The sequence below is a fragment of the Pteropus vampyrus genome, unplaced genomic scaffold (assembly GCF_000151845.1).
Source record: "Pteropus vampyrus isolate Shadow unplaced genomic scaffold, Pvam_2.0 Scaffold31, whole genome shotgun sequence".
NCBI classification, from domain to species: domain Eukaryota; kingdom Metazoa; phylum Chordata; class Mammalia; order Chiroptera; family Pteropodidae; genus Pteropus; species Pteropus vampyrus.
The window spans coordinates 10,234,170-10,247,552 of NW_011888812.1; the positions used below are offsets into that span (position 1 = coordinate 10,234,170).

Sequence of the window (13,383 nt, forward strand, 5' to 3'; positions counted from 1 at the left end):
CAATGTTTTGTACTTGAGTTGGGACCCGTTCGTGTTATGCTTGCTCATTTAATAATGATGTGTGTGTGCGCGCGCGTGTGTACGTGTGCACGCACACATCCACACACAGGTGTTTGAATGTTACAGGTCATTATAAGCTAAGGTCATAACATTCCTGGGCATCTTTCAAGTCATAAATCCACCACACTCCAGAGATCCCTAAAATTTGGTGGTTTCTAAGTAAACTGTAGGATAAGACCAAACACTAAACCTGTGGTGTGAGAGCGAATGTCACAGAGAGAAAGGAAACTCTGCCCGAGTGATTTCTCTACAAAGCTGCTCTTAAACCACCTTGCCTTCAAATCACTTGCAATAATCTATAAATCTAAATATCATCTCCTGTCCCAAATGCAGAGATTGGTGGCTAATGATGCAATCTACCTCCTACTTGCCAGAATTACTGAGGCTGGGACCATGGTCTTCTGCTGGCAGGAGATGGTGATTTGAATCAAAGGGGCCTCAATCCCATACTGAACCCACTTACCTTCCTACCTCCTCCAGAGATGTGCGGGTCCGAGTGGTAGAAGAACGCAAGGTGGTAGGCAGTGTGTTGGTTAGCACTGGGCTCCTTCCACTCATGCTGGTAGCCCTGGGGGGTGGGGGCACCAGGCCTGGTACTGGAGAGAAAAAGAAAACTAGAGTGGGCCACTAGAGCCCCCGAGCTCTACATATGGACCAAGAGTAGCATCTAGAGAACATGACAAAGTAATCTTTCAGTTGCTTTGATTTTAGGCACCCTCATAAGAGGCCCTTCTCAATACTGTAAATAAAAAGGATTTGATTTCCAATATTAATAGCTCTGGATGGGCCCACAAAGGTCAGGAGGGGAGAGAGTAATGCACAGGCCACAGAAGAAAGCACAGCATCAGGAGACCTGAAGTCCATGCTAGTAAATGCTAGAGGCCAGACAAACTCAAGTCCGTGCCATTCCAAAGTCAAACTCATTACTCCAGTCGCTCCGCTATCAGACCCCCTGAGGGGATCCCACCCACAAGGACAAAGCTGAGGCTGCTGGTTCTCTGCCCTTCCAAGGGCTCTGCTGTTTAGGGGGCTGTTTATTCCAGCTCACCAAGGGAGCAGGGCCGGCCATCAGGCTCATCAGGACAGGCACACACAAAGTCCAAGGTTCTGGCAAAGCAGAGGTGGGTGCAGCCACCATTGTTCACACCACAGGCATTGGTCCCTGGGGGCAAAGCAGGAGAATGTGTGACCTGGGACAAAACCAAGTCTCCCAGTTCGACACTTCTCAAAAAGGCGGATATCCAGGGCTATTTCACTTCCATGGACAGAAGGGCAGGAGGGCTATAACCACATGTCTTGGTCATGAACAGTCCCTGGGAGACCAACCGCCCTCACCGATGGTAAGGGAGCAGGCTTAGGACCCAGGAGCCCACCTGTCTGCCGCTGAGGGGAAACCACAATGATATCCATGAGTCCTTCCACATTTGCCAACACCGTCTCCTTGTTCCGGCCTGAGTACTTGTCAACACGCTGGATTGACTTGGTCTGCCAGTCTGTCCAGTAGATCCACCTGTCCTGCTGCTCAATAGGGAAATCCCAGAAAGAACAAATATTATTCATAAGTCCAACCCGGTACAGCTTCTGTGCCTTGGCATGTGCATTCCCGCTGCTGCAACGCCCTCATCTCTTATCCACCAGGTCGGGTTCTGTGCATCCCCAGATATGACACTGTGCAGGAAATCTCCAATCTGTGTAGCATTTACCATTCTCTCCTCCATGCTGTTCTGTGCCTTGTCTTCCCTTCTACAAGTGAGTATTGACACTCTACAGTCATTTGTTTACATGTCTGTCTGTTCTGCCAGATTAGGTTCTTCAAGAACAAGAATATGTTTCATTCACCTCTCAATTTCTGGTACCTAACACTTAGTCGTCGGTCAGTGGCTCAATGAATAAATGTGTTTCTGTACCTAGTAAATAGGAGTAAATTGGAGGGCCCTTCTAAGGTCCCTTTTCTCCCGGGCCCTTCATTCAGAGCCCTGGCACATCCTCTGGTCACTTCTGTGGGCAGTGCTTTCTAATACGGTGATCCTGAGAGTCTCAACCAGGGGAAACTTGTAGATTGAAAACCATATTCAATAGTATCCAGTAGTTTAACATCGGGAGTATTGGTGGGGTAGGAGGAGGCTATTATTAAGTAAAGCCAAACAAAATCTTATTGGCTGGTAGGATAGAATGCAGAATATAGATAAGTGGATGTTTGTCAAAAAGAAAAGATTTTTAAATAATTAGGAATTCCTGTTTGGGCTCTAGGCTTTGTAGATCTCCTTTTTTCCTTGCCTGAATTATTTTACAGGGTTAGAACTCTCAAGAATGACAGCCAGTAATAATTAAAATGATGAGAAATAACACACATTGAGTGCCAGATATTGTGCTAATGATGCTTTGTATATATTTCAGGAAGATACTAATATTAAACTCATTTCTTAAACTTATTTCTAGGTAAGTGAAGCTTAGAGAAGTTCAATATCTTGTTCGAAGTAGCAGTTACTTAATGGCAGAGGCAGAACTTGAACCCACAGAGTTGGCACATTGGAGGTACTCAATAAACACTGACTGGCTAGCTGCCTCAAAACTCTGGATCTTAGCCACTTGACCCCACTGCCATTAAGTGAGACAACTGAGCTCAGATGTTGGGACCACAGCATTAGGATCAACTGGGGAACTTGTTAAAATGTATATTCCTGGGACCAACCCTCATGAAGTAGTCTTTATATCCAGGAACATGCATTTTAACAAGCTCCACAGCTGATTCTACACAACCACTGCTTGAAAGCCACTCCTTTGAATGCTAGGACATGGGAGCAGTGGGGCAGGATTAGCAGGGCACATGGCAGCAAGGTTTCAGTGTCCAGGAAACATCCCTAAAATGAGCTTCCATAGCACCTGTTCGGCAGCACCTAGGGCTGAGGCTGCCGACTTAGAACCCCGAGGAAACACCCATTAAGGAGTTTTAGTTACCTCTCCTGAGATAGTACCTGAGTGAGGGCAAAGGGGTGTGACACATGGCTGACCAAGACCTGCCGTAGCTTCCCATTGAGGTCAGCGCTCTCGATTCGGTCCAGATGTGCATCTACCCAGTAGATCCTGTGAAAGAAAGGAGATAAGGGCAGCTGCTCAAAACACTTGCCAGGGAGCCCAGCCCTTCTGCCTAAGGAGCTGTCTGTCCCTTCCTGAGCTGAAAGGGCAAGGGCTGTGAGCAGTTAAGAAGTACCCCTGATGAGAGGTCATTGTGAGTCCCAAAGCCAGAGAGGGGAAGTCAATGACTCATAAGTGGGGAGGCCAGAGCTGTTTTGAGGAGGGGTACAATGTCTAACGACCTCAGAGAAGCCATCGCCCAGTCCCATCTTCAGCAACTTGATCACTCTTGGATTCCTACCCAAGAATCTAAGCCCAAATTCTTATGAACACTCTTTAAGAGACTTGGTCTATAAGACTATCACTGAGGTTAAAGGAAGAGGGCATTTCTCTTCTCCACTCCAACTCCCCAGGTGACTTTGATGCCTTTTCCTTCTTCTGAGGGCAGAAAGGGGAACTGACTGCTTCAGAGCCTCTTTCATCCTCTTCTCCTGCCCTCCAGCATTTTTTTCTAGACCAGGAGTTATGAACTCCAATGTCTGAAGGTCTCAGAAAAGTAACAAATGTGAAGAATCAGCTTTTAAATGGATGGGGGTAGGGAGACCTGTGGTCCAGTCAGAGGATATGTTCTGCTAAAGACGCTCAAATTAAAACCATGTAAACCAGGCAAATAAAACCCACCTGTGGGCTGAGGGTTGGATCCAGCAACCCCTACTCTAAGAATGTTTCCTCAGCCTTCTCACTGCTTTCTCGTCCCCACCTATTCAACTGCTTTCTATCTTTTTTTTTTTTTCTTCGCTATTTCAATCTCGACCATCTTCTCCTCTGCCCACCTGATTTCCAGGAGGCTGTTTGGGACAGGATTCCCACCTGCGGGTATCATAGTCCAGGGTAAGGCCATTGGGCCAACCCAGGTCTGTGTTAATGAGAACCTTCCTCTCAGAGCCGTCCAGGTTCGCCCGCTCGATCTTGGCAATGTGGCCCCAGTCTGTCCAGAAGAGGTACCTGAGACACAACAGTGCCATCGTCACCGAGGCATGGGAAGATGGCACCCAGAGGTTGAGAGAATACAAGGGACACAGTGATATCATTAAAAGACAGGCATCCTCCAAGGGCCCCTTCACCAGGCCCTTCTTCCCTGGGTCTCTTTTCTGTTGGCCAGAAACTCACCCCTTCCTGGGGAAAACAGCAATGGCCCGAGGCTCGTCCAGGCTGTTGTTGACCAGCACTTTGCGGCAAGAACCATCTAGCCTTGATGCTTCGATGGTATTTCGGCCTGTATCTGTCCAATACAGATTCCTGGCCACCCAGTCCACTGCCAGCCCATCGGTGGTCTTCAGGCCATGCCCGATCACTGTCTCCATGTTGCTGCCATTCAGATCTGCTCGCCTTGGGGAAGAGCCTAGGGTTGGATGACTGACCAGATTGACTGGCAATAGGCTGAAACCCCTTTAATCCATGCTCCCGTAACTGGATTCCCACTAGACTGAAAGCTCCATAGGGGCAGAGACCAAGTGTCTATAAGTACATTCCTCAGCACTTGGCACAGGAGGTACTTAAAGGTCCTATGCCAGGGAATTCAACCTGTCCCCAGCACGATTTTCTAACACACTTCCAGGGAGAACAAAGGGGATGCCCTTGTTCCCACACATGAGAATCTTTGCCATAGTAAACCCTTCTTACTGGTGGCAGGGATCACATTCCTCAGCTGTGTTTGGGTAAAAAACTCAAGTAAAAGTAAAACAAACAATGTAAAAACAAAACAACACAACACTGTGAACAACCGTAAGCCCTGGCATTTGGCCAGGGCTCCTGTATTACAATACAGATATATGGTTTAGCTACATGCCTACTCTTCAGTGAGTCTTAGAGGATTCTTAGGGCCAGGTCCTCAGGCCCCTAGCCTGACTTTATTTGATTTTTTTTTTGTCTGTTTTATATACTGGGCTTCTATTAATCTTTAAATAAACAAAAAAGGCCACAAACGTTTGAAACTCTGCTGTAAGTGATAACAATACAAAGTGGACAAGTCAGGATCAGAAGAACTCACTATCAAAGCTGCCAAATCACTGAGATCAAAACAGACCAGCACCTTACCCATCGGAAGCAGGTCTGTGTCCTCTGGAGGTTTCAGGGATACTCATACCTGATAACATCCAGGAACACGTCTGTGTAATAGACTTTTCCATCCACACTGTCATAGTCCAGGGAGATAACATTATTGAGCTCAGGAACAGGGACGTGTACATCTGTGTGGTCGTTGGTGTCCAGTGAGATACGCCGGATGGAGCCGCGGCTAGAGAAGAGCAGGTAGGTCTCAGGAGAGGGATCACAGGTCTTTCCATCTCCTTTCAGCTGGATGCCAGTGGGGCAGGCACAGGAGAAGCCGGAGGGCCGAGGCAAGCAGAGGTGGGAGCAGCCACCATTTCTCAAGCCGCATTTGTTAAAACCTGGTGATGAGAGAGAGAGAGAAGCATGAGCTTGGACATCCAGCCTGGAATACTATCTGAATCTTACAAGGCTCTAGTTTCTTATGCATGATTTTTCTGCTGTTCTAAATAACAGGGTTGGATGAGGTAGAAGTAGGGGTGTCTCTAGGAGTCTTTTGAAGGTGACAGCATGATGCAGTTGTAGTACCAGCCTGCCCAGAGGGAACACAGCCTGATCCTGGAAGGGGGCTTAGGCAGGTCCCTGTCTCTGTGATTGTAAAAGAATTTCTGTGCCCTAATATATCCCTGATGTTGAGATACCCCCGGAAAGCCAGAGGCTCTGGCTCACAGCCCTAGAGGTCTTCTCACCCAGTGGATGTGCTCGGTCCACAGCCTGTATGTCCATGAGTCCTGGCAGGTTAGACCTCACCAGGATGACATTGCTGCCAGTACCCTTGTCAGCACGGTGGATGCTACGAGTCTGCCAGTCAGTCCAGTAGATATAGGAGTCAAGCAGGGTGAGGCCATATGGGTGCTGAACGGGTGACACCAATGTGTGCCTATTGGCCCCATTCAGGTCAGCGGCCTCAATTCGCTGTAAAGGAAGGAGAGGATGGGGGTGGAAGCCCTCAGTGGAGATGCCAAATAGGCCTCTGCCATCTTCCGAGGCTCCTGGGAAACAACAGGAGCAGGACTCTCACCTCAGTGTGGGCATCAGCCCAGAGCAGTTGGGAGCTGGTCTTGTCCACAGTCAGTCCATTGGGCCATCCTAGGTTGTTATTGATGAGCACGGTCCGGTCTGAGCCATCCATTCCAGACCGCTCTAACTTAGCGTTTTCTCCCCAGTCTGTCCAGTACATGAACCTGGGCGAGGAAGAATACCAGTTGGTTATTCCTGCAGTTCCTGGATACTGTAAGTACTTACAATATGCCAACACTGTGAAAAGTATTTTACATGCAAAGAGAGGAGTTGTTGTTTAATGGGTATACAGTTTCAGATTTGCAAGATAAAAAAGTTCTGAATATCTGCTTCACAATAATATAAATATACTTACACACTGAACTGTACACTTAAAAGTGGTTAAAATGGGAAATTTGTTATTTTTTTTTTACCATTATTTAAAAAAAGTACTTTCCATGGATTATCTCAATCCTCACAAGAGTCATGACGTATGTATTTTCACAATCACCCCTAATTTATAGGTAAGGAAGCCGAAGAACAAAGAGGTTAAATACTAAACTCAAAGGGACAGATGCAGCTAATAAATGGTGAAGGAATTTGAATCCTGGATTTCTGACTCCAAGGTTCATGCTTTCAACCTCTATAGCATGCTGCCACCCTAAAGGAAGTCACAAGGGAGTGGAACAGCCCCAGGGAAGTCAGTCTCAGTGTTCCCGTGAAGCACGCTTGCTCTCCATTGCCCACTTTCACTCCATCCATAGCCCCAGCTGAGCCCAGCTAAGCCCATCCTGCTGCCCAGAGCCACATAGCCAGCTCTCACCCCATTTCATGGTACAGTACAATGGCCCGGGGGCTGTCAAGGTTCTGCCACACCAACACTTTCCGCATAGACCCATCCAGGTTGCCCACTTCAATCCGGTTGGTTCCTGTGTCTGTCCAGTATACTTTCCGGCCAATGGCATCCACCGCGAGCCCATCTGTGGTTTGCAGCCCTGCAGGAAGTCAAGAGAGCATGCTGGCTCCTGCCTTAAAACAGATGGGATATCTCCCTAGCTCTGTAGCTAGACAGGAGGTCCCTGGGCTGGGAGCAAGGCCCACCTGTGGTGATAATGTCCTCATGCTGTGAGCCATCCAGATTGGCACGGCTGATCCTGTGCAGCGTGCTGTCCGACCAGTACACTTTTCCTGGAAAGAGAAAGCTTGGCTCAGTCTGGACCCTCACCACCTCCCACAAAAGGGATGTATACAGCTGACTCAGGCCTGAGACACCAGCGCATGCCAGAGTGCCCTGTAACCCCTAGCAGACAAAATCAATGGGAATGTAGAAATGTCATAACAACACAGCTTTTGGTAGAGAAGGAAATGAGGGCCATAGACCATGCCCTCATAACCAAAGAGAAAGTGCTGTAGAGACAGGGGCAGGGGCCGCACTAGAGGGAATGGCAAGCCCCCAGGCACCGAGCAGGAGGAAGAGGGGGTAGGAAAGGAAGGAGAACAGTTGCTATAGGGCAGGGACAGAAGTCCAGGGGCAGGGGAGAGCCACACGGACCTTCCTGGGGATCCACTCCAATGGCAATGGTGTTCTTCATGGTAATGTTGATTGGTACTACCACATCGGCAAAATAAGGGATGTCCAGGGAGACCATGCGTACATCTATCCTCCTGGCGAAGATGAGGAAACTGTTCATGCCTGCCCGAGTAGGGAGAGAAGGAAAGAGGACAGTCACCCTAGCATAGTCACGAAGAGGATTTAGAGTAATGCAAACTGAAGTTCGTGCTCTGGCTCTGTTAGTTTCTAGTTGTGTGATCCAGGGCAAATTATTTAAATTGTTTAAGCCTCAGCTTCATCATCAATACGATGGAGACAATAACAGGGTGGCTGTAGAATTAAAAGAGATCATGTGCAGAGAGCACTTAGTATTGGGTTTGATGCACAGTCATAAATGATAGCTCTTTATTTTTAAAGGGTCTGAAGGACCCTTTACTATGGAGTTTAAGAAACTTCATGTTAAGTCAAAGAGGGTTTTTCCCCCAGCCTGGGAGGCACAATTCACAGCTTTTTTCTAACTTAAATTTCCTAGGAAGTTAGGGTTCAAACACAGCCCGCCATGCAGCATCCCCTAGGGAGAAACATTGACTGCCAATATCTGGGCAGCCAGGCCCTGCTTCTGGGACCCTCCAATTAAGGTTGTTGCTCTCGCAGTGCTGGTTGTACATTCACAAAAGTGCCTCATCCAAGGCAAGGTACCATTACGTTGTAAATATCATAAGTTTTAATATTTATTATGAGCGATTTGGGGCAGATGGAACAAAATTACTTATTTTAACCAAATCAGTATATTATGATAATTTTCCAACAGATGAACATAAACTATCTGAGAAGGGGGCATTTTTTCTAATAAGCATGAAGATATCACAAATACCAGTTGAAGCCTGCCTCTAATCCTGTCTACCTGCTCCCCTGGGCCTCTCCCCTGGACTCTCTTTTCTAAAAGCTGTCTCTCCCCTTAGCCTTTAGAAGCACCAGGACTCACAGTTTCTCAGACCACACTGGAGTCCATCTGCAGGGAAGGAAGAGAGCCACTGCCTCTCCCAGAGAGGCTCTCTCCAGCTCTCTGATGCTTAGACTCACCTGGTGAACAGGTCTTGCCATCAGGCATTAGGTTGATGCCCGTGGGGCAGGTACAACTGAAGCCGCTTGGATTTGGGGACCGAAGACACAAGTGGCTGCAGCCGCCATTCTCTGTGGCACATGGTGTGTACACTAAGTAGAGAAGAGAAGGAAGGAAGTCAATGATGAAGACTATGGCAGAGAAAGGCAGAGGAGAAGCCAGTTCCGGCCAAGGGCTGCTCACCGGGGGGCCGCCGGCGGTGGAAGACATGGATGTCCATGAGGTTCTCCAAATTCTCCTGCAGGGTCTCCCGGTCCAGCCCTGTCAGCCGGTCGGCACTCTGTATACTCTTGGTCTGCCAGTCCGTCCAATAGATGCGCTCTCCATAGAGGGTCAATCCAAATGGGTGGGGGAGCTGGCTTCCAATCAGCACCTACCAGGGATCCAGCACTTGTGTCATCCACCACCAAGGTCCAGTACTCAGCAGTGGTCAAGAGCTTGGGCGAAGAGTCAGAATGCAGCTCGGCCACTACTACTGCCTGCCTGTGACCTTGAACAAGAGCTGGTTATAAAATCTCTCTGAGCCCTCATTTGCCGATCTATGATATGATCGTGACAGTGTCTCGTTCCAGGGTTGTGTGATGATTGTAAAAGATCATGAATTAGTTACATAATTTCAAAGTATCTCTGCACAAATTACTTATTAATTACAAAAGAAAAAAACATCAATTATACTGTGGACATCACCTTAACCATGCAATCAAAGTTAATATCACAATAATAGGACAAGCCATCTATGCCTACAGATGGGACACACTGAGAACTCGGGATGTGACTTCACTTAATACAGTACGCCTGTCCCAAACACATATTCTGAATCTACTTGCAAAGAAATATCAGGCAAATTGAGGAAAATTCTACAAAATAACTGGCATTTATTCTTTAAAAATACAAAGATCAAGAAAAATATAAAAAGGCTGAGGAAATATTCCAGATTAAAAAGACATGATAACTAAACATGGTTTGTGATCTGGGATTACATCCTGGACTAAAAAAGAAAAAAAGTTATTGGTGGTGAAATTGAATATGAACTGTGGATTAGATAGTAATATTGTATCCATGTTAAATTTCCTGATTTTGAGCATTGTACTGTGGTTATGTAAGGTGATGTCCCTGTTCTTAGGAAATATGCACTGGAATGTTTTGGGGTCAAGGGCAGAAGTCTCCAGTTTAACGTCACATGGTTCAGAAAACTAATAATAATGTGTGTGTATGTGCGTGTGTGGTACGTGTATATAGATAGAGAATAAGAATGGTATAATGTGGTAAAATGTTAGTTATTGGTTCTTTTGACTGTCCTTGCAATCCTTCTTTAAGTCTAAAATTATACCAAAATAAACAATAAAAACAAACAGAGAGAGAGAGAGAGATCATGGCTCCTATAAGCAATTGATGATTAATTGAAGTTAGTTGTGATGGTTCTTACGAAGGCACTTATATCCCCAGCCCACAATCCACAAGAATCCTTAGTTTCATCATCAAAAAGCAGCCCCCCACTCCCCGGGCTCTGGAGGGCAGCCACAACCTAAAGAAATAGCACACACCCCATGCTGGGTCACCCCTGGGTCCCCCTGGCACCTGTCAGCTGCCAGCCAGGAAATAATGCCCCGGAGGCTGTCAGGGCTGTGGGAGGGTGCCTTAGCACCACCCTTACCTTCCTTTTGCTGCCATCCAGTCCAGCAAATTCAATCGTCTTCATGCCGGCATCAGCCCAGTACAGCCGCTGGGATCCATAGTCAATGGCTAATCCATTAGGCCAGGTCAGATTGGAAGAGATGATGACCTGGCGGCCTGAGGCATCCATGCCAGCTCGTTCAATCTTGGGGCTTGCACCCCAGTCAGTCCAATACATGTACCTGGGCACAGGAAGGGAGGTCATACAAGCCTTTCAGTTAACACCCAGTGAGAATTCAGAGTACCTAGGGTTTCAGGGTTTCTGCTGCCCCAGCATCCTGCCTTGGTCCCCAGCCCCATCCTGGACGTAGAGCTATCTTTGAAGGTCTTGTATCCTCTATCACTATGAAAAGGCACCACGGTCTGAATAAAGGCAGAGCCCATGGCTCAAGGAGGGCTCGGCAAATAAGGCCTATTTGAGAATAAAGAAAGAGGGGAAGCTAGGATGGGAAATAAGAAATGCTTCCTCAACTGGATGGATTAAATACTTATGGTACATAAATTTAATAGGATTCTATATAACCATTAAGAACTATATATAGATCTAAATAATCAAATGGAAAGATCTATACGATATGTGTAATAGAATGGAAAAACATCCAAGATACATAGCCAAGTGAAAAAACCCAGGAATAAAAAAGTATGACATTGTCATAAAACTGAAACCACCACCACCAACACATGTGTATGTATACATAGAAGAAAATCTGGAAAAAATAGCCTCAACTGTTAACAATGGTTATTGCTAGAGTGAGATTATAGAAAAATCTTTATTTTCCATTGATTTGTTTATCTACTTATTTTTTTTTAACAATGAGTTTTATAAGCAGACAAAAGAAAAACAAAAAGAAAAAATTTAAAGGTTTCCTTGTCCACTGAGGAGACATAGTTGTCGCTATGCTTTGTGATTTCTACAGCTGCCCTTGCTGCCTGGTGTGCCCGTGAGATATGGCCACTCTCGCTAACCTCCAGACTCTCCTCTACTACTCAGGTCTGGGGGCGCAGGTAGGGGGATGGAGTTCGTTCCAAAGGAGCAGGTGCTCACCCGCCCATGGGTTCTACCACGATGTCTCGGGGACGATCGAGGTTCTCCCAGATGAGTACTGTCCTCATGCTGCCATCTGTGTTGGCCACTTCAATCCGGTCTGTCCCTACCAAGAAGTGGGGGGCAAAGGTAATAGCTCTAGTCTTGTTCATTTACCTTCTTACCTTCCATGCCCAGCACAGAGCCTGGCATGCAGTAGATGCTCAAGAAATACTTTGTGATAGATACACAGTGCATAGTTAGTGAAATGAATTTCAAGAAGAAATTAAAAGATATGATTGGTTCCATTTCTTCGAAGAGCAAGGCTTCCTCAATCTAAGCAACCCACTCTGTCCTATAACTTAAGGCAATGTTTCTCAAACTTTAGTGGGCATAAGAATCAGGAGAGCTTGTTAAAATACAGATTCCTGAACCTAACCCCCAAAGATTCTTATTCAGCCCTATTGATGCTGCTGGTCCAGGTTTGAGTAGCTCTGGTTTAAAGCACTGCTCTTGCCTCCTGCCCACACTTACGTGGCTAATAGAAAATGCCTGTTTTACCAATACAAAAATGGAAGAAAAATCACAGGGCATAGTTTCCTTATCTGAAATGACTCAAAACATTCTCAGGCATCAGCTACACAGAAGTAGCTGTCATTTGATTGGCAAATGCCAAAATGTCAGAATTGAGCTTCTAGCTTCAGTTCGGCAGCAGCCCCGCCACTCCTGACCTACCAAACACTTCAGGTCAAGATGGAAATGGTCTAGGAGGGGCACTGGGGTCCTTCTATCTGAGGTCAGGATTTTAAATAAGAGGAGTCCCAGAGAGCCAGGCCATGGCAGCCCTGTACATACCTGCATCTGTCCAATACAGCTTGTTGGTGACCCAATCAATGGCCAGGCCTGCTGGGCTCTCCAAACTGGTATCCACTACCACCTGGGCAGGAAGCAAAGCTATATCACCAACTTGACTTGCACTCCAGCTCTGAGGTGCCAGTCAAATGTAGGGGAAGCTCTCACCCAGGAGAAGAAAGCTTCCATCTCTTAATCTCTGCCCTCCCCGAGGGCCTGGTCCCATGCTGGGCCCTACCTCCTGTCCTGTTCCATCCCACTTGGCCCTGCTGATGGTGTCAGTGCTGACATCTGTCCAGTACACGTGGTCATCCCGCGAGTCCCAGTCAAGGGCCACAGCACTGCGCACGTCAGCCAGTGGGATGACATCGTCGGACAGGTCCTCTGTGTCGAAGCTGATCCGACGGATGTCCATCCTTCGGGCAAAAAGCAGGAACTTGTCAAGACCTGATCAAAGGCCGAAAGGGGTCTTCTTTTAATGCTCTAAATCCAATAACAGTGACAGACACAGATGCTCACCTGTGTGACATCTGGTTCAATAACGCTTCCTGGGATCTGGCGCCCTTTGTCCCCTACTCTTCACACCTCAGGCCCCTTGAGCACTAGGCAGCCCATGCTGGCAGAATCATACTTTAGGTTCGAATGGAAATAGACTCTACCCAGGGCCCAGAAGTACACTGTCAGCTTCATCTAAACTTCTCTCCTCTTCCTTTGCCCATCTCCTCTAGGGCACTGGCTAAATCACCACCAACTCCCAACCCCACCTCCCTCTGACCTCCACGTCTGCTTCAGGGCTTCTGTTGCTCCAGTCGGTCATCTAGATCCCTTCCTATTGCTCTTTTCTTCACAACTTTAGTCAGTAGTTACTATTTATTGAGCACTTACTCTGTGCCAAGCACAGAGCTTGGTGCTTTT

At 47.1% G+C, this 13,383-nt stretch overlaps 1 protein-coding gene across 5 annotated transcripts in view; it reads right to left on the reverse strand.

Annotated features, from left to right (window-relative positions):
- The window catches only part of LRP4 (LDL receptor related protein 4), a 45,656-nt gene that overhangs the window by 8,981 nt on the left and 23,292 nt on the right, over positions 1 to 13,383 (reverse strand). For all 5 annotated transcript variants that reach the window (XM_023528755.1, XM_023528753.1, XM_023528754.1 and 2 more), the window contains 18 exons: positions 12,707 to 12,915; positions 12,472 to 12,553; positions 11,638 to 11,743; positions 10,573 to 10,774; positions 9,102 to 9,291; positions 8,879 to 9,010; positions 7,796 to 7,936; positions 7,345 to 7,431; positions 7,067 to 7,238; positions 6,266 to 6,428; positions 5,934 to 6,159; positions 5,282 to 5,585; positions 4,306 to 4,524; positions 4,006 to 4,140; positions 3,036 to 3,144; positions 1,434 to 1,578; positions 1,109 to 1,222; positions 524 to 656 (listed from right to left, as the gene is read on the reverse strand). In XM_023528755.1, the coding sequence (XP_023384523.1) occupies positions 524 to 656; positions 1,109 to 1,222; positions 1,434 to 1,578; positions 3,036 to 3,144; positions 4,006 to 4,140; positions 4,306 to 4,524; positions 5,282 to 5,585; positions 5,934 to 6,159; positions 6,266 to 6,428; positions 7,067 to 7,238; positions 7,345 to 7,431; positions 7,796 to 7,936; positions 8,879 to 9,010; positions 9,102 to 9,291; positions 10,573 to 10,774; positions 11,638 to 11,743; positions 12,472 to 12,553; positions 12,707 to 12,915 (2,869 nt within the window). The remainder of the gene's footprint in view (positions 1 to 523; positions 657 to 1,108; positions 1,223 to 1,433; positions 1,579 to 3,035; positions 3,145 to 4,005; positions 4,141 to 4,305; positions 4,525 to 5,281; positions 5,586 to 5,933; positions 6,160 to 6,265; positions 6,429 to 7,066; positions 7,239 to 7,344; positions 7,432 to 7,795; positions 7,937 to 8,878; positions 9,011 to 9,101; positions 9,292 to 10,572; positions 10,775 to 11,637; positions 11,744 to 12,471; positions 12,554 to 12,706; positions 12,916 to 13,383) is intronic.